Here is a 21,123-nt window from a genome sequence, read left to right as displayed (position 1 = left end):
TCAATCGCGCCCTGGACCATGGGGAACCCGGCCACGGCAGAGAAGCCCACGGCCCGGGCATCTTGGCTGGCCCGGCCCACAGGGAAGCGGATGTAGCGGTGCGCCATGGCATATAGGGCATCTGTCACTGCCCGGATGTACCGATGCACCGATGTCTGCGATATGCCGGACAGGTCCCCACTCGGTGCCTGGAATGACCCCGTTGCATAAAAGTTCAGGGCCACCGTAACCTTGACGGACACGGGGAGAAGGGTGTCCCCCGCCAGTGCCACGCGGTGACAAGTGTGCCAGCAGGTGGCAGATGTGTGCCACGGTTTCCCGCCTCACCTGGAGTCTCCTCCTGCATTCCCGGTCCGTGAGGTCCTGGTATGACTGCCGGGGCCGGTACACACGGGGCGCCCTCGGGTGCCTCCGTTGCCGTGGGGCCGCGACGTCCTCCTCCCCCTCCTCGTCCTGTCGGTCAGGTGTCCCTCCAGCCTGGGCGGCTGCCGCCTGCCCCTCTGCGGCAGCCTGCGCCGCCTCCCTGGCACGCTCCTCCTCCTCCTCCTCATCCAGGGCAACATAGGGGTGGGTGGGGTTGGGGAGGGGGGTGAGGGTGCTGGGTGGGTGGGTGGGTGGATGGGTGGGGGGTGTGGGTGGTCGGCTGTTGCCATGGTGTGCGGTCTGTGGCCATACTACCCGATTCCCACGCCCATCTAGGAGGGAAGGAGGGGATATGGGCAATGATGACATGTCTTCGTTCCCCCCCTCCCCCCCCGCCGGCCAACATCGCTGATCGGAAAACATGACGGCCTGGGCGGGGGGGGGGACGGGGGGACGGGGGGACGAAGACATGTCATCATTGCCCATATCCCCTCCTTCCCCCCAGCCAGGTGGCATGGACTGCATGGGTCCAACTGTTGGAGGCTGGCACCTGGCCAGGTGGACCAACTCACTTGCCCTCGCACCCCCCCTCCCCGGCACGGACCCCATCCCCCTCCCCGGCACGGACCCACCATCCCCCTCCCCGGCACGCCCCCCCCATCCCCCTTCCCAGCACGGACCCCCCATCCCCCTCCCCGGCACGGACCCCCCCATCCCCCTCCCCGGCACGGACCCCCCAACCTCCTCCCCGGCACCGACCCCCCATCCCCCTCCCCGGCATGGACCCCCCGCAACCTCCTCCCCGGCACGGACCCCGCCCATCCCCCTCCCCGGCACGGACGCCCCCATCCTCCTCCCCGGCATGGACCCCCCCATCCCCCTCCCCGGCACGGACCCCCGCCAACCTCCTCCCCGGCACGGACCCCCCCCATCCCCCTCCCCAGCACGGACCCCCCCCCCATCCCCCTCCCCGGCACGGACCCGCCATCCCCCTCCCCGGCACGCCCCCCCCCCATCCCCCTCCCCGGCACGGACCCACCATCCCCCTCCCCGGCACGGACCCCCCCATCCCCCTCCCCGGCACGGACCCCCCAACCTCCACCCCGGCACGGACCCCCCATCCCCCTCCCCGGCACGGAACCCCCCAACCTCCTCCCCGGCACGGACCCCAACCTCCTCCCCGGCACGGACCCCCCAACCTCCTCCCCGGCACGGACCCCCCCATCCCCCTCCTCGCCACGGACCCCCCCATCCTCCTCCCCGGCACGGACCCCCCCATCCCCCTCCCCAGCTCGGACCCTAACCTCCTCCCCGGCACGGACCCCCCAACCTCCTCCCCGGCACGGACCCCCCTATCTACAAATGTGAGGTAATGCATTTTGGAAGGTCGAATGCAGGTAGGGAATATACAGTGAATGGTAGAACCCTCAAGAGTATTGAAAGTCAAAGAGATCTAGGAGTACAGGTCCACAGGTCATTGAAAGGGGCAACACAGGTGGAGAAGGTAGTCAAGAAGGCATACGGCATGCTTGCCTTCATTGGCCGGGGCATTGAGTACAAGAATTGGCAAGTCGTGTTGCAGCTGTATAGAACCTTAGTTAGGCCACATTTGGAGTATAGTGTTCAATTCTGGTCGCCACACTACCAGAAGGATGTGGAGGCTTTAGAGAGGGTGCAGAAGAGATTTACAAGAATGTTGCCTGGTATGGAGGGCATTAGCTATGAGGAGCGGTTGAATAAACTCGGTTTGTTCTCACTGGAACGAAGGAGGTTGAGGGGAGACCTGATAGAGGTATACAAAATTATGAGGTGCATAGACAGAGTGGATAGTCAGAGGCTTTTCCCCAGGGTAGAGGGGTCAATTACTAGTGGGCATAGGTTTAAGGTGAGAGGGGCAAGGTTTAGAGTAGATGTACGAGGCAAGTTTTTTACGCAGAGGGTAGTGGGTGCCTGGAACTCGCTACCGGAGGAGGTAGTGGAAGCAGGGACGATAGTGACATTTAAGGGACATCTTGACAAATATAGGAATAGGATGGGAATAGAAGGATACGGACCCAGGAAGTGTAGAAGATTGTAGTTTAGTCGGGCAGCATGGTCGGCACGGGCTTGGAGGGCCGAAGGGCCTGTTCCTGTGCAGTACATCTTTGTTCTTTGTTCTTTGTTCATCCCCCTCCCCGGCACGGACCCCAACCTTCTCCCCGGCACGGACCCCCCATCCCCCTCCCCGGCACGGGCCCCAACCTCCTCCCCGGCACGGACCCCCCAACCTCCTCCCCGGCACGGACCCCCCCCATCCCCCTCCCCAGCACGGACCCCAACCTCCTCCCCGGCACGGACCCCCCATCCCCCTCCCCGGCACGGACCCCAACCTCCTCCCTGGCACGGACCCCCCAACCTCCTCCCCGGCACGGACCCCCCAACCTCCTCCCCGGCACGGACCCCCCCATCCCCCTCCCAGCACGGACCCCCCCATCCCCCTCCCAGCACGGACCCCAACCTCCTCCCCGCACGGACCCCCCATCCCCCTCCCCGGCACGGACCCCCCATCCCTCTCCCCGGCACGGACCCCCCCTCCCGGCACTCCCCCGGAGCCCAGCCCACTCTAACCACCCCGCCCCGCCGCGCACACACACACACAACCAGAGACACACCTCTCCTCACACATTCAGACGCCATCGCCTGCCCAGCGGCCAACCCCCCAGGCCGTCACTCACCTCCACGCTGGTCGGCGTGAACCTGGAGCACAGGTTCACGCCGATGAAAAGGAGGTTTGATTTACGTCGACGTGAACGGTCATCACGTCGACGGGACTTCGGCCCATCCGGAAGGGAAAATATCGGCAGGCCGAAAATCGGCTGCCTTGCGCAGACCCGTGCCATTCTCCGACGTCAGCGGCGCCATTAACGGCCCGCCGACTTTTCTCCCTTCGGATACTTCGGCAACCGGCGGGGGCGGGATTCACGGCGGCCAACAGCCATTCTCCGACCCGCTGGGGGTACTTTACCTGAATGCTCGTAGTATACGAAATAAGGTAAATGAGTTGATGGCGCAAATCATCGTGAATGACTATGATTTAGTGGCCATTACTGAAACATGGTTAAAAGATGGTCACGACTGGGAGTTAAATATCCAAGGGTATCAGACTATACAAAAGGATAGAATGGACGGTAAGGGCGGTGGTGTAGCTTTGTTGTTTAAGGATGGCATCCGGGCAATAGTAAGGGATGATATTGGTGCTATGATGGACAAGGTTGAATCAATTTGGGTGGAAATCAGGAATAGTGAGGCGAAAAGGTCACTGATAGGAGTAGTCTATAGACCACCAAATAGTAACAGGATGGTAGGGCAGGCAATAAGCAAAGAAATAACGGATGCATGTAGAAATGGTACAGCGGTTATCATGGGAGATTTTAATCTGCATATCGATTGGTTTAACCAGGTTGGTAAAGGCAGCCTTGAGGAGGAGTTTATAGAATGTGCTCGGGATAATTTCCTGAAACAGTATGTAATGGAATCTACAAGGGAACAAGCGGTCCTAGATCTGGTCCTGTGTAATGAGGCAGGATTGATTAATGATCTCATAGTTCGGGATCCTCTTGGAAGGAGCGACCACAATATGGTGGAATTTAAAATACAGTTGGAGGATGACAAGGTAAAATCAAACACTAGTGTTTTGTGCTTAAACAAAGGCGATTACAATGGGGTGAGAGAAGAACTAGCTAAGGTAGACTGGGAGCAAAGACTTCATGGTGAAGCAGTTGAGGAACAGTGGAGAACCTTCCGAGCGGTCTTTCACAGTGTTCAGAAAAGGTCCATACCGACAAAAAAGAAAGACGGTAGAAAGGGGAAAAATCGACCGTGGATATCTAAGGAGGTGAGGGAGGGTATCAAATTGAAGGAAAAAACATACAAAGTGGCAAAAATTAGTGGGAGACTAGAGGACTGGGAAGTCTTTAGGGGACAACAGAAAGCTACTAAAAAAGCCATAAAGAAGAGTAAGGTAGACTATGAAAGTAAACTGGCTCAGAACATAAAAGCAGATAGTAAAAGCTTCTACAAATATATAAGACAAAAAAGAGTGGCTAAGGTAAATATTGGTCCTTTGGAAGATGAGAAGGGAGATTTAATAATAGGAGATGGGGAAATGGCTGAGGAGCTGAACAGGTTTTTTGGGTCAATCTTCACAGTGGAGGACACAAATAACATGCCAGTGACTGATGGAAATAAAGATATGATAGGTGAGGACCTTGAGATGATTGTAATCACTAAGGAGGTAGTATTGGGCAAGCGAATGGGGCTAAAGGTAGACAAGTCTCCTGGCCCTGATGGGATGCATCCCAGAGTGTTAAAAGAGATGGCTAGGAAAATTGTAAACGCACTAGTGATAATTTATCAAAATTCACTAGACTCTGGGGTGGTCCCAGAGGATTGGAAATAGCAAACGTGACACCACTGTTTAAAAAAGGAGGTCGGCAGAAAGCGGGTAATTATAGGCCGGTAAGCTTAACTTCGGTTGTAGGGAAAATGCTGGAATCTATCACTAAGGAGGAAATAGCGGGGCACCTGGAGGGAAATTGTCCCATTGGGCAGACGCAGCATGGGTTTACAAAGGGTAGGTCGTGTCTGACTAATTTGGTAGAATTCATTGAGGACGTTACCAGTGCAGTAGATAACGGGGAGCCAATGGATGTGGTATATCTGGATTTCCAGAAAGCTTTTGACAAGGTGCCACACAAAAGGTTGCTGCCTAAACTAAAGATGCATGGCATTGAGGGTAAAGTGGTAGCATGGGTAGAGAATTGGTTAACTAACAGAAAGCAGAGAGTGGGGATAAATGGGTGTTTCTCTGGTTGGCAACCTGTAACTAGTGGGGTCCCTCAAGGATCAGTATTGGGCCCGCAGTTGTTCACAATTTACATAGACGATTTGGAGTTGGGGACCAAGTGCAATGTGTCAAAATTTGCAGACGACACTAAGATGAGTGGTAAAGCAAAAAGTGCAGAGGATACCGGAAGTCTGCAGAAGGATTTGGATCGGTTAGATGAATGGGCTAGGGTCTGGCAGATGTAATTCAATGTTGCCAAGTGTGAGGCTATCCATTTTGGGAGGAATAACAGCAGAATGGATTATTATTGAAACGGTAAGATGTTAAAACATGCTGCTGTGCAGAGGGACCTGGGTGTGCTGGTGCACGAGTCGTAAAAGGTTGGTGTGCAGGTGCAACAGGTGATTAAGAAGGCTAATCGAGTTTTGTCTTTCATTGCTAGAGGGATGGAGTTCAAGACTAGGGAGGTTATGCTGCAATTGTATAGGGTGTTGGTGAGGCCGCATCTGGAGTATTGTGTTCAGTTTTGGTCGCCTTACCTGAGAAAGGACATATTGGCACTGGAGGGAGTGCAGAGGAGATTCACTAGGTTGATCCCAGAGTTGAGGGGATTAGATTATGACGAGAGGTTGAGTAGACTGGGACTGTACTCATTGGAGTTTAGAAGGATGCGGGGGGATCTTATTGAAACATAAGATTATGAAGGGAATAGATAGGATAGATGCGGGCAGGTTGTTTCCACTGGTCGGGGAAAGCAGAATTAGGGGGCATAGCCTCAAAATAAGGGGAAGTAGATTTAGGACGGAGTGTAGGAGGAACTTCTTCACCCAAAGGGTTGTGAATCTCTGGAATTCCTTGCCCAGTGAAGCAGTTGAGGCTCCGTCTTTAAACGTTTATAAGAAAAAGATAGATACCTTTCTAAAGAATAACAGGATTCGGGGATATGGTGTACGGGCCAGAGAGTGGAGCTGAGTCCACAAAGATCAGCCATGATCTCATTAAATGGCGGAGCAGGCTCGAGGAGCCAGATGGCCTACTCCTGTTCCTAGTTCTTATGTTCTTATGTTCCAGGTTTATCCCTGTTACCTTTCTTAACAACGGCACCACATTAGCTATTCTTCAGTCCTCTGGGAGCTCACCTGTAGCCAATGAGGATACAAAGAAGTCAGTCAGGACCCAGACTAAACCAATAGAAACCACATTAAACCAATAGGAACTAGACTGAACCATTAGGAAAAAGAACAAAGAATAGTACAGCACAAGAACAGGCCCTTCGGCCCTCGAAGCCTGCGCCGACCATACTGCCCGTCTAAACTAAAATCTTCCATACTTCCGGGGTCCGTATCCCTCTATTCCCATCCTATTCATGTATTTGTCAAGGTGCCGTGGGTGCACTCTATTCCTCCGCGCCGGCTGGTGTACCGGTCCGCGATGGCCGGCACGGAGATGAACCCCCCCTGGTCATGCGCTGGGATGATGTCGGCACAAGCTGGCCCTCCCGCGCATGCGCCAAGTCGCGCCGACCGGCGGAGGCCCTTCGGCACCGGTTGGTGTGGCGCCAAGCCTTTTCCGCGTCGGACGGCGTGGCGCAAACCACTCCGGCGCCGCTGAAGGTGCAGCGGATCCCGCATCATCGGGGCGGCCCGAAGCCAGAGTGGTTCACGCCACTCCTCGGCACTGGAGTTGCCCGCCCCGCCGGTTTCCGAAAAATCCCGCCCCTTGTCTTTCAGGACTTGTAAGAGGACACCGGAGCACCCGGAGGAAACCCACGCAGGCACAGGGAGAACATGCAAACTCCGCACAGTGACCCAATCGGGAATCAAACCTGGGACCCTTGGCTCAAACATGAACAAAAGAGCTGACCTCCAGTGGTGAGGTAAGAGTGCCTGCCCTTGACATCAGGCAGCATTTGACCAAGTATGTCATCAGGGAGTCCTTGCAAAGTTTAAACCAATGGGAATCGGGAATACTCCCTGCTGGTTGGAGTCATACCTGGTACAAAGACAGATGGTTGTGATGGTTGAAGGTCAATCATCCTAGTCCCGGGATATCACTGCATGAGTGCCTCAGAGTAGTGTCCTAGGCTCAACCATTGTCCGCTGCTTCACAGAGGAGTGGGAGGCGTTTCAAGGCTGAAGGACTGGGACTGCGATGAGTTTGAGATGTGGACAGACATCTTTCTTTGATTTTCTCACTGGTTTTTATTCGTTTTTTTCTTCTTTTTTTTCTGTTGGTATATTCTGCCCACTCTGACTGTTGGCCGGGGGTTGAAGTTTTCTTTTAATGGAAGTGTGGGGTGGAGGTCTGGAGGACCTTTCAGCATGGGGGGGTCAGATTGCTCAGTGTGTTTTTGGGAGCAGGAGGGGCTCTGGCAGTGGTCACCGCGTTAGCCAACGAAGGTTGGCTAGTGAACGACAGTGTGTGGTGTGGGAGGGCCGTGGTCATTGGAGCCTGGCTGGACAGGGTGCTGTGACTGATGGGGGGAGGAGATCGATACAGGGTGAGGTGTTTGCAAGAAGTGGCTGGTGTGTTCCTGGGAAGGGGGTTCGTCGCTGAGTAAAGGATGGGGCAGGTCCTGCCGGATGGGCAGGGCCTGGGGTAATGGTAATGCTGGATAGAAGGGGCGGGGCGGATGGGGTGGTGAGAGACCCTGGTCAGAATGGTGACTTGGAACGTGCGAGGATTAAGAACAAAAGAACAAAGAAAAGTACAGCACAGGAACAGGCCCTTCGGTCCTCCAAGCCTGTGCCGATCATGCTGCCCGTCTAAACTAAAAGCTTCTACACTTTCTGGGTCAGTATCCCTCTATTCTCATCCTATTCATGTATTTGTCAAGATGCCCCTTAAATGTCACTATCGTCCCTGCTTCCACCACCTCCGGCAGCGATTTCCAGGCACCCCTACCCTCTGTGTAAAAAAACTTGCCTCGCACATCTCTTCTAAACCTTGCCCCTCGCACATTAAGCCTATGCCCCCTAGTAATTGACCCCTCTACCCTGGGAAAAAGTCTCTGACTATCCACTCTGTCTATGCCCTTCATAATTTTGAAGATCTCTATCAGGTTGACAAATGTTGAATTCTTTACCCGTCAGTCTGGCCTCAATAAAACTCGAGATGGATTTGTAGGCATAGTATTATTTATTTTTATCCAACTTGCAAGTCTGACTCGCTTCTCAGGGACACAGAACACAGAACGAGTCTCCTGGACCCCTTGGAAACGAATGAGGTCCGAGACAAAGGGATCTCTGCAAATACATTCAAATGGCATCAAGTTTCACATACACGATTCCCATAGGTCATCCTATACCCCTCCTGACCTGGCCATACATCCTAATTGGCTCACTTCTCATTCCTTAACCCTGGCCTCTTGTTACCCAGCATCCTTTTCTCCTCCTCTACCAGACACCCCTCCCCCTTCCTTGCCATGCTTTCTGAAATCCTTTGTCTGTGAACTCACTAGAATTAGACCGGCCTACATCTACATTACTGTAACTAATATATTTAAACTAACTATTTTATATCACATTCGTCAAGGTCGCCCCTCAACCTTCTTCGTTCCAATGAGAACAAACCAAGTTTATTCAACCTCTCTTCATAGCTAATGCCCTCCATACCAGGCAACATCCTGGTAAATATCTTCTGCACCCTCTCTAAAGCCTCCACATCCTTCTGGTAGTGTGGCGACCAGAATTGAACACTATACTCCAAGTGTGGCCTAACTAAGGTTCTATACAGCTGCAACATGACTTGCCAATTCTTATACTCAATGCCCCGGCCAATGAAGGCAAGCATGCCGTATGCCTTCTTGACTACCTTCTCCACCTGTGTTGCCCCTTTCAATGACCTGTGGACCTGTACTCCTAGATCTCTTTGACTTTCAATACTCTTGAGGGTTCTACCATTCACTGTATATTCCCTACCTGCATTAGCCCTTCCAAAATGCATCACCTCACATTTCTCCGAATTAATCTCCATTTGCCAACTCGCCACGCAAATCTCCAAATGATCTAACTCCTGCTGTATCCTCTGACAGTCCTCATCGCTATCCGCAATTCCACCAACCTTTGTGTCATCCGCAAACTTACTAATCAGACCAGTTACATCTTCCTCCAAATCATTCATATATACTACGAACAGCAAAGGTCGCAGCACTGATCCCTGTGGAACACCACTAGTCGCAGCCCTCCAACCAGAAACGCACCCTTCCATTGCTACTCTCTGCCTTCTATGACCTAGCCAGTTCTGTATCCATCGTGCCAGCTCACCCCTGATCCCGTGTGACTTCACCTTTTGTACCAGTCTGCCAGGAGGGACCTTGTCAAAGGCCTTACTGAAGTCCATATGGACAAAATCCACTGCCCTACCTGCATCAATCATCTTTGTCACCTCCTCGAAAAACTCTTATCAAGTTAGTGAGACACAACCTCCCCTTCACAAAACTGTGCTGCCTCTTGCTAATATGACCCCTTGCTTCCAAATGGGAGTAGATCCTGTCTCGAAGAATTCTCTCCAGTAATTTCCCTACCACTGACGTAAGGCTCACGGGCCTGTAGTTCTCTGGATTATCCTTGCTACCCTTCTTAAACAAAGGAACAACATTGGCTATATTTCTGTCAAGGCCTCAGCAATTTCCTCTTTAGCCTCCTTCAGTATTCTGGGGTAGATCCCATCAGGCCCTGGGGACTTATCCACCTTAATATTTTTTCAAGACGCCCAACACCTCGTTTTATTGGATCTCAATGTGGCCCAGGCTATCTACACACCCTTCTCCAGACTCAACATCTACCAATTTCTTCTCTTTGGTGAATACTGATGCAAAGTATTCATTTAGTACCTCACCCATTTCCTCTGGCTCCACACATAGATTCCCTCCCCTGTCCTTCAGTGGGCCAACCCTTTCCCTGGCTACCCTCTTGCTTTTTATGTACGAGTAAAAAGCCTTGGGATTTTCCTTAACCCTATTTGCCAATGACATTTCGTGACCCCTTCTAGCCCTCCTGACTCCTTGCTTAAGTTTCTTCTGTAGCCACCTGGGTTGGCCACTTCTCGACTTTAAAATGGAGATCCGCTAAGGCTGTACGGAAATTCAGTCAACACAGGCAAAACAAGCAGGTGCAAAGTTTCCTGTGTATTAGACTTTGCAGAAACCCAGACAGCACTGAAACTACTGACCATCTGCATACTAATGAGCGATCCCCGGGAACAATTGGAAACATTTAGTAAAACAAGGTCAAGCCAGACTCCTCAACGCCAGCAGGAGCCAAGACAAAGGAAGGCCATTGGACACCTAGGGACTGCTCGGGGATCAGGGAACAGCTCCAGTATTGGAGAAATCGATCCAAGTGATCGGAACACAGTCCAATCACTTGGAACCAGGTACAGGGTCCGCCCAAAGGGGCGGGAAGCCCCTGGGGACTATAAAATAGAGTCCCCAAGTTCAATTTGTTCTTCTTGGCAGGGTCACTCAGCAGCTTGAGCCAACCCTTGACAGTGACCTGCCTCACGGCTACATCAACCAAGTAAGTCTCCAGTCAACGCACGCTTCGAGATAGGCGCTCCTAGCTACTAGTCCGTACCAGCTTTGAAGCCTGCAGATTCAGGACCCGAACGAAAGGCCATTTGTTCCCCTGACCTGGTGGGCCAGTTCCAAAGCTAAGCATAGGCCTATAGTATAGAGATAGTCTAGTAAGTTTTATGAGTTTTATGCATGAGTAGTGATTGACTGTGTATAATAAATGTGTTTTGATTTGAAACTTACTAACTGGTGTATTGAGTTATTGATCAGTACTTGAACTTGAACCTCGTGGTGGTATCATAAAGATACCTGGCGACTCTAGAGCAAAGGTTATAAAACAGAGCAAATTGAACCAGCCAAAAGTTAGCAAAAGTTAGCAACACTTCCTACTTTCCTTATATTCCACACGGTTCCGAATTCCTTTCAACTGACATTTGAAATCCTCCTACATGTCAGATGTTGATTTACCCTCAAACATCCGCCCCCAATCTATGTTCTTCAGTTCCCGCCTGATATTGTTATAATTAGCCTTCCCCCAATTTAGCACATTCACCTGAGGACCACTCTTATCCCTGTCCACCAGCACTTTAAAACTTACTGAATTGTGGTCACTATTCCCGAAATGCTCCTCTACTGAAACTTCTACCACCTGGCCGGGCTCATTCCCCAATACCAAGCTCAGTACAGCCCCTTCCCTAGTTGGACTATCTACATATTGTTTTAAGAAGCCCTCCTGGATGCTCCTTATAAACTCAGCCCCGTCCTAGCACTAAGTGAGTCCCAGTCAATATTGGGGAAGTTAAAGTCTCCCATCTCAACAACCCTGTTGCTTTTACTCCTTTCCAAAACCTGTCTACCTATCTGCTCCTCTATCTCCCGCTGGCTGTTGGGTGGCCTGTAGTAAACCCCCAACATTGTCACTGCACCCTTCTTATTCCTAATCTCTAATGGGATAGCTTGATCTTGGTTTCGGACAATGCTCGGCACAACATCAAGGGCCGAAGGGCCTGTTCTGTGCTGTACTGTTTTATGTTCTATGTTCTATGTTCTTGAGGTGTTCTCCTGCAGTACAGCTGTGCTATTCTCCCTAACCAGCAGCGCAACTCCTCCGCCCCTTTTACCTCCCCCCTCTATCCCGCCTGAAACATCTAAATCCTGGAATGTTTAGCTGCCAATCCTGTCCTTCCCTCAACCAGGTCTCTGTAATGGCAACAACATCATCGTTCCAAGTACTAATCCAAGCTCTAAGTTCATCTGCCTTACCTGTAATACTTCTTGCATTGAAACATATGCACTTCGGGCCACCAGTGCCGCTGTTTTCGGCAACATCTCCTTGGCTGCTCTTCTTCAGAGCCAGAGTGGCCCTATTTCCTAGTTCTTCCTCAATTTTATCACCTTCTGACCTATTGCTCCGTTTCCCACCCCCCTGCCATACTAGTTTAAACCCTCCCGTGTGACACTAGCAAACCTCGCGGCCAGGATATGTATGCCTCTTCAGTTTAGATGCAACCCGTCCTTCTTATACCGGTCACACCTGCCCCGGAAGAGCTCCCAGTGGTCCAGATAACTGAAATCCACCCTCCTACAGCAGCTGTTTGGCCACGTGTTTAGCTGTTCTATCTTCCTATTTCTAGCCTCACTGGCACATGGCACAGGGAGTAATCCTGAGATTACAACCCTTGATGTCCTGTCTTTTAACTTTCTGCCTCGCTCCCTGAACTCCTGCTGCAGGACCTCATCTCCCTTCCTGCCTATATCGTTAGTACCAATATGTACCATGACCTCTGCTGTTTGCCCTCCCCCTTCAGGATGCCCGCTACCCGTTCTGAGACATTCTGCACCAGGGAGGCAACATACCATCCTGGAGTCTCTTTCACGTCCACAGAAGCGCCTATCTGTGCCCCTGACTATAGAGTCCCCTATGACTATTGCTCTTCTTGCGTTTTGAGTCTCCCTGCTGAACATCAGAGCCAGCCATGGTGCCACTGCTCTGGCTGCTGCTGTTTTCCCCTGATAGGCTATTCCCCCCGACAGTATCCAAAGGGGTATACCTGTTCGAGAGGGGGACAAACACAAGGGATTCCTGCACTGACTGCCAGCCCCTTCTGGTGGCCACCCATTTTTCTTCCTGCACTCTTGGGTGTGACCACATTTATATAACTGCTATCTCTGACGCTTTCCACCACCTGCATGCTCCTAAGTGCATCCAACTGCTGCTCCAACCGAACCATGCAGTCTGTGAGGAGCTCCAGTTGGGTGCACTTTCTGCAGATGAAGCCATCCGGGACGCTGGAAGCCTCCCGGACCTACCACATCTCACAGTCAGAGCACTGCACCCCTCTAATTGACATTGCGTTAATTAATCAGTAAATTAAACTTTAAAAATATTTTTTTTAAGTTACTGTTAACTATATGTTTCCTAGCACTAGATTTCTACTATAAATGTAAAAGCTAAATACAGTACTCTCTGATCTCTGGCTTTGATACTCCTCTAAATTATGATTAAGTAATTAATTAATTATGTTTAATTAGTTTAACAATGTTTAATTTTAAAATTTAGTGCAGATTCCCTATCAGCCAATCAGGTCACAGTTTTCCTGTGATGTCACTGTGGTGATATACATCACTGTAAGTACACAAAGCGTTAATGTACATACACTATGCCTAGCTAGACACTAGAGGGAACACCAGAGACATGACACACAGGCAGTCAACCAATAGGTCAGTAAGATAGGAAACGATCAATGGACAGTCACGATACATACAGAGATGACACTACCACAGGAGGGCATTACACCAACCCATATAAAAAGGACACATCACACATGCTCAGTCTCTTTCCAGTGGAGACACTCAGTGAATACAGACACAGGGTTGATTGAACATCACTCCCACCACGTGGATTGTAGCAGACTGGTTCATCAGTCTGAGTAGCTACAGCAGGTTTAACAGTAGAGTTGAATCCAAGTAGGAGAACTGTTAATAGTTTAATAAACATGTTGAAGCTATCTCCAAGTCTGAACCTTCCTTTGTCAGAGTGCACATCAAGGAAGCCGCTTATGCAAAGCCAAGAGCATAACAAAACAGTCATTTTTCAGTTCCTCCCCCCTCCCCCCTGTCGGATCACTCAGAATAGCAGAATATCTATCACTTAGCTGTTCCCAAGCTGCTCCCCGGCTCTCTCTCTCTCTCGCTTCCAGAACTGGACTGAATCAACAGCAACCAACAGGGCGGCACGGTGGCACAGTGGTTAGCACTGCTGCATCACAGCGCCAGGGCCCCAGGTTCAATTCCGGGCTCGGATGACTGCCTATGTGGAGTTTTCACCTTCTTCCCGTGTCTGCGCGGGTTTCCTTTGGGTGCTGCAGTTCCCTCCCACCGTCTAAAGATGTGCGGGTTAGGTAGATTGGTCATGCTAAATTGCCCCTGGTGTCCAAAGGTTAGGTGGGGTTATGGGGTTACAGGGAGAGGGTGGGGAAGTGGGCCGAATTGGGGTGATCTTTCAGAGGGTCGCTGTAGTCTCGATGGGCTAAATGGCCTCCTATACTGCAGGGATTCTATAATTCTCTGAACCGGACCAAACCAACATACTGAGCCAACAGGTTTGAAGAAATGTCATGAATCTGAAACATTGACTTTTGTTCTGTCTACACAGAACTTGTTCTGTTTCTCGTTTGGATTTGGAGAATCTGCAGCATTTTACATTTATGTTGGAGAAACCTCAAGATTCAGTTTGAACTGATAGGGATCAAATAGAAGCAACACAGCTATCAGGCTGAAATGAAATGTGCCAGACATAACCAGGAAAGGCCAGAGAGGGTTTGTACAGAATCAAAAGGAACCAGTTAGCCGTGAAAGAGTCCAAGGAGCAGCCACACAAGATGAGGGTTTATGTTGGGTGTGGATTCAGTGTTCCCAAAGCAGTGTTATGAAGAATCACCAACTGGTAGACCTGTTTAACCAGAAAACAATACTGATTTGGAGAGATGGATGCATAATGTACTCAAACTGGTGTTACCTTGTGCCTTGGTCCTAATACTTCATCACTCTGGGCCATCAGTAAATACAAATTCGAATGATCAAGAAATAATACTCATCTTTATGTAACATACAAATTTCACAATTAATGACTGTTGAAGCACAATGATTAGTGATAACAGTTGGCAAAAATGGATATGAACATATAACTGTATGGAAATGAAGCAAGAGATGTTTAAGAAAGCAAGGAAAATTAGACCAAAAATACCATATGTTAATAAAGATTGACAGCTTTCCATCAAATCATAGAAACCTACAGCAAACTCCGCTGTGCCGATGTGGTGTCTTTGGGAGAGCAGCCATTCTCACATTTTGTGTAACTTGATCAGTCATTTTCCAATCCCTGTCCAACTCTCTTTTAAGATTTCCAAAATCATCTTCCGCCACTTTTCATCCTAGATCCATGCAACTCCCCGAATGAACAATTTTCTCATTTCCTATCCATCCACTGATTTTAAATTTACCACTCCTGTTTACTGACACACTCACCAGAGGGAATAATTTTCCACAAACAAATTATCAAAACATCTATGGGTTCACCTCTTAAGGATTTATGTTCAAAGGAGAACAGTTGTAACTGATTCAATCTTTCTACATAATTGAACTCTTGCATCTCCTGTTAAACCTCTTCCAGACCATTTTAAAGACCATTACATCTTTCCTGAAGTGTGGTGTCCACAATACTCCAATTAAGCCCAAACAGTGATTTCAAAAGTCCGTCTGTGATTTCAAAACTCTGTCTTTAGGGGCATAGACAGAGTAAATAGTCAGAGGCTTTCTCCCAGAGTAGAGGGGTCAATTACTAGGGGGCATAGGTTTAAGGTGCGAGGGGCAAAGTTTAGAGGCGATGGACAAGGCATGTTTTCTTACACAAGAGAGTAGTGGGTGCCTGGAACTCGCTACCGGAGGAGGTGGTGGAAGCAGGGACGATAGTGACGTTTAAGGGACGTCTTGACAAACACATGAATAGGATGGGAATAGAGGGACCCGGGAAGTGTAGACGATTTTTGTTTCGACGGGCAGCATGGTCGGCACAGGCTTGGAGGGCCGAAGGGCCTGTTCCTGTGCTGTACTTTTTTGTTCTTTGTTATTTGTATTATGGTTAGCACAGCCTGCAGTTAGATCTGTCAGGCATTGAGCAGCCTGTAGAGCATAGCTCATTGTTGCCGCAAGTCTATCTTAGTCAAGTAGATTCTCTTCTTTGACACGGACCAAGTGCATGCGATAACAATAGATTTTCAAACATTGATATGTGAGATTATGGTGAAACCAGAAAATACATCAAAAACACAGGCCACCAGCTCTGGATCACTGTCCGTGTGGAGTTTTCACATTCTCCCCGTATTTGCGTGGGTTTCGTCCCCTCAACCCAAAGATGTGCAGGGTAAGTAGATTGGCAACGCTAAAATGCCCCTTAATTGGAAAAAAAATGAATGGGGTAATCTACATTTTTTTTTTAAGGCATAGGCCAATGAGGAGTGAATATCCCAACTCGAGGATGCTAGGTGACTGAGTAGTCTTACAACAGGCTGCCCAGCATCTGAGGAGATCCAGAATAGTAGGGAAATCTGCTGACACTAAAGATGATGATGAAGTGTCTCTTTTGCGTCATCGCATTAGTCTTTGTTTCATTTCATTTCTTTGTCAGGGAAATTTAATGCGAAACATTTTGTTCACCAATTCTTAGCAAATATCACAACATTACGTGAGCACCAAACTCATTAGATTCACTTAAAAATGGCACATTATTCCAATTATTTCAGTGATGTCGTGTTTCCAGATGGGATGAGATTCATGGGAGGGAAAGTGAAATGGGGTTTGTTCGACTGCAGGAGAGTGACCAGCTCTTGCTGCTATTTTACGAACCGAACAATGAGAACAAAGGGGTAAGTGAGCACATTCTTAAATTCCTCTCTAAATTTATTCTGGGTCACAACATAAATACACGTGTTGCTGCAGGAACTGAGGAGCTGGAGCATTGGTCCAATGTAAGCAATAATGAATGGAAGACGGGTTTTGAACAGTCGATCAATGATGTGATTTAATGTGATTCGTTCATGGATGCTGTACACAGCTTCTGTCATCCACAGCAGTATGAAGCTTGCCGATATGCTGAAGAGCAGGATGATGGACTTTCTGCGGTTCTCCATCTCTGGATCCTTGTTCTTGTTCTTATCATTGTGACTTCGCAGCCTCTTACGGGCTCTATTCGCCAATGAAATATTCCTGACAGTGAGAGCATTAAGCAGCAGGATGAGAACAAATGGGAGCAGTGGAGTTGTCACTCGATGTAACAAGTCAAATGATTTCCACAGGGGTGAGCTATAATAGCTGAGTTTCACCATGCAGAACAATGGTATGAAAAGTAAATAAACAGGGTCATATCGAAAATACCAAGGAATGCTCTTCAAACAGCTCAGCACAGTCACTGTACCAATAACACTCACTGCAGTTCTCCAGGTGCAATATTTAGTTTTCAGCTTCTGGCAACAAATGGCCACAAATCTATCAAAGGTAAAAGCAACTGTGAACCAAACAGAAAGGTCTTTGGCTGCATGAGTGAGACAGTCAATGAGACCGCACAGGGTGATGTTGTTTGAGAATAGCGTTGCAGAATAAAGTGGAATAATCTGGTTCATGATCACATCAGTGAGAATAACAGTTAGATCAGCTGAAGCCATTGCCATGAGGTAGCAGGTGATACATCGGGACAAACCACACCTTCCTCGCATTAAGATCAGAATCACCAGCAGGTTAACTGTGAGAAATAAGAGCAAAAAAAATTCTTCTGACTGGTAATGAAAATCGGACAAGAGGAATTTAACGTTTATATTTTAAAACTGCATTCAGCAATTGGATTATGGATACCGAGATCTGAAAGTGTATCGAATCAGGCCTATCGGTGCACACAGACAAGGCTGCCAAAAGGCTGAAGCCATTCAAAGTCAACTTCAGTCAGAAGTGCAGAGTGGATCCGAGCAAAATCTACAGCTAAGTACATTAATTCCACATCATATCAAGAAAGGTCTGAGTACATTGGATAGACGTTTGACTTAGAAACATAAGCATAGAAAATAGGAGCAGGGAAAAGCCAATCGGCCCTTCGCGCCTGATCCACCATTCATCCAAATTAATAGTCTGTTACTGCCTCCTCCCATATCCTTTATTCCCTTTCGCCCCCAGAGCTATATGGTCAACATCTGTTGTGGAATGAGATTGAGGGGCTGAATGGCCTACTTCTGCTCCTAATTCATATGTTCAAGTACTGTTATGACATAGGCACCTCTACATGAGAGTGGAGATGTGGAAAGTTGAAGAGAAAAGATGAGGCCTTACTGCGGACACCGGAGTGTGACAGGAAGGAACAGAACATACAAACATAAGAGTGAGTAGGGGAAACGGTAAAAAGGCAGAACTAAAGGCTCTTTATCTGAATGTCTGCAGCGTTCGTAATAAGATTAATTTATTGGTAACACAAATAGAAATAATTCAGTCTAATATTATCACCATTACAGAAATATGATTGCAAAGTGACCACAGCTGGGATTTAAATACTCCAGGGTATTTGACATTTTAGAAGGGCAGGAGGAAAGGAAAACGAGGTGGGGTAGCTTTGTCAATAAAAGGTCAGATCAGTACAGTGATGAGAAATGATTTTTCTTTGAGGATCTAATTATAGAATATGTTTGGGTGGAAATAAATAGCAAAGGAAAGAGTAGTTATGAGTAGTTTAAATACCCGCTGTCCGAAGTCTTACAACACCAGGTTAAAGTCCAACAGGTTTGTTTCGATGTCACTAGCTTTCGGAGCGCTGCTCCTTCCTCAGGTGAATGAAGAGGTATATTCCAAAAACATATATATAGACAAATTCAAAGATGCCAGATAATGCTTGGAATGCGACCATTCACAGGTGATTAAATCTTTACAGATACCCGCTGACAGTAGCTAATTAGGGTAGAGTTTAGATCAAGAATTTCTTGGGGCTTGTATGAGAACATAGAACATAGAACATAGAACAATACAGCGCAGTACAGGCCCTTCGGCCCACGATGTTGCACCGAAACAAAAGCCATCTAACCTACACTATGCCATTATCATCCATATGTTTATCCAATAAACTTTTAAATGCCCTCAATGTTGGCGAGTTCACTACTGTAGCAGGTAGGGCATTCCACGGCCTCACTACTCTTTGCGTAAAGAACCTACCTCTGACTTCTGTCCTATATCTATTACCCCTCAGTTTAAAGTTATGTCCCCTCGTGCCAGCCATATCCATCTGCGGGAGAAGGCTCTCACTGTCCACCCTATCCAACCCCCTGATCATTTTGTATGCCTCTATTAAGTCTCCTCTTAACCTTCTTCTCTCCAACGAAAACAACCTCAAGTCCATCAGCCTTTCCTCATAAGATTTTCCCTCCATACCAGGCAACATCCTGGTAAATCTCCTCTGCACCCGCTCCAAAGCCTCCACGTCCTTCCTATAATGCGGTGACCAGAACTGTACGCAATACTCCAAATGCGGCCGTACCAGAGTTCTGTACAGCTGCAACATGACCTCCCGACTCCGGAACTCAATCCCTCTACCAATAAAGGCCAACACTCCATAGGCCTTCTTCACAACCCTATCAACCTGGGTGGCAACTTTCAGGGATCTATGTACATGGACACCTAGATCCCTCTGCTCATCCACACTTCCAAGAACTTTACCATTAGCCAAATATTCCGCATTCCTGTTATTCCTTCCAAAGTGAATCACCTCACACTTCTCTACATTAAACTCCATTTGCCACCTCTCAGCCCAGCTCTGCAGCTTATCTATATCCCTCTGTAACCTGCTACATCCTTCCACACTATCGACAACACCACCGACTTTAGTATCGTCTGCAAATTTACTCACCCACCCTTCTGCGCCTTCCTCTAGGTCATTGATAAAAATGACAAACAGCAACGGCCCCAGAACAGATCCTTGTGGTACTCCACTTGTGACTGTACTCCATTCTGAACATTTCCCATCAACCACCACCCTCTGTCTTCTTTCAGCTAGCCAATTTCTGATCCACATCTCTAAATCACCCTCAATCCCCAGCCTCCGTATTTTTTGCAATAGCCTACCGTGGGGAACCTTATCAAACACTTTGCTGAAATCCATATACACCACATCAACTGCTCTACCCTCGTCTACCTGTTCAGTCACCTTCTCAAAGAACTCAATAATGTTTGTGAGGCATGACCTACCCTTCACAAAGCTATGCTGACTATCCCTGATCATATTATTCCTATCTAGATGATTATAAATCTTGTCTCTTATAATCCCCTCCAAGACTTTACCCACTACAGACGTGAGGCTCAGTTGTGGGAAACTTTAACCTTCATGTCGATTGGATGAATCAAATTGCCAAAGGTAGCATGGAGGATGAGGTCATAGAGTATACTTGGGATGGCTTCTTAGAGCAATACATTCTGTAACCAACCAACGGTTGGGTTAATTAATAAAAGTAAAATATGTGAATGTTGGAAAAGGAAGGAAAAACAGAAAATGCTGGAAATACTCAGAATCTGTGGAGAGAGAAATAGAGTTAACATTTCAGGTCCGAGTGATTCTTCATTTAATAATTAATAATCATTATTTGGTAGTACAGAACTGGAGTATAACTGAAAAAGAGACATGCTGTCAAATCCTTTTGTCTTGCACCTATCAGGATGCTAACTGTAATAGGGGAACAACAATTTATACTGCATAAGAAGAGAGTGCCGATTGGTTGACAAGTGGACATTGATTGGCGGAGGCATTGCCATGGAGAATGCAGCATGGGACAGTTAACTGCCAACTTTGTGTAAATTCAAACTAGGCAGGTTGACTCTGATTGGTCAGAGTTTAATTGACTCTTTGCACACAGAAGGAGCATGTCCACACATTGCACCTTTTTCATCTAAACAAAAGGTTAGGAAACAGTCATGCTTGACCAATCAGAGCCTGGTTTGAATTTGAATAAAGCTGAGTAGTTTAACGTTCCATGCTGCATTCTCATGGCAACATCTCCCACCAGAATCCACATGCCAACCTATCAGCATTCTCTTCTGTGTGTAAAATGAAAAGTTTGATTCCATGTCTCTTTTTCAGCAATAATTAATAACCTCACAGTAAAGGATCCTCTTTCCAAGGGTGAGCATAACATTGTAGATTTTAGGGTGAGAAATGAGAATCTGAAACTCGTGTCTTAAACTGAAAGAAAGACGCACGGTGGCTGAAGTGGATTGGGAAAATAAGCAAAAGGTTAAGATGTTAGAGAAGCAGTGGTAGAGCTTTAAGGGGGTAATTCATAACTCAACAAAGATACCTTCCATTGAGAAATTCTATGAAAAGGATGGTGCATCAGCGGCT

At 48.3% G+C, this 21,123-nt stretch overlaps 1 protein-coding gene across 1 annotated transcript in view; it reads right to left on the bottom strand.

Moving 5' to 3' along the window:
- Positions 1 to 16,458: 16,458 nt before the first annotated feature.
- Positions 16,459 to 21,123, bottom strand: part of LOC140384863 (probable G-protein coupled receptor 139) — a 39,462-nt gene continuing 34,797 nt past the window's right edge. Inside the window, exon 2 of the mRNA XM_072466808.1 lies at positions 16,459 to 17,499. Within this exon, the coding sequence (XP_072322909.1) occupies positions 16,595 to 17,499 (905 nt within the window). The 3' untranslated portion in view covers positions 16,459 to 16,594. The remainder of the gene's footprint in view (positions 17,500 to 21,123) is intronic.

This window comes from Scyliorhinus torazame, chromosome 10 (genome assembly GCF_047496885.1).
Source record: "Scyliorhinus torazame isolate Kashiwa2021f chromosome 10, sScyTor2.1, whole genome shotgun sequence".
Taxonomy (NCBI): domain Eukaryota; kingdom Metazoa; phylum Chordata; class Chondrichthyes; order Carcharhiniformes; family Scyliorhinidae; genus Scyliorhinus; species Scyliorhinus torazame.
The sequence above is the reverse complement of the archived record's forward strand: the minus strand, read 5'-3'. Positions and strand labels throughout refer to the sequence as shown.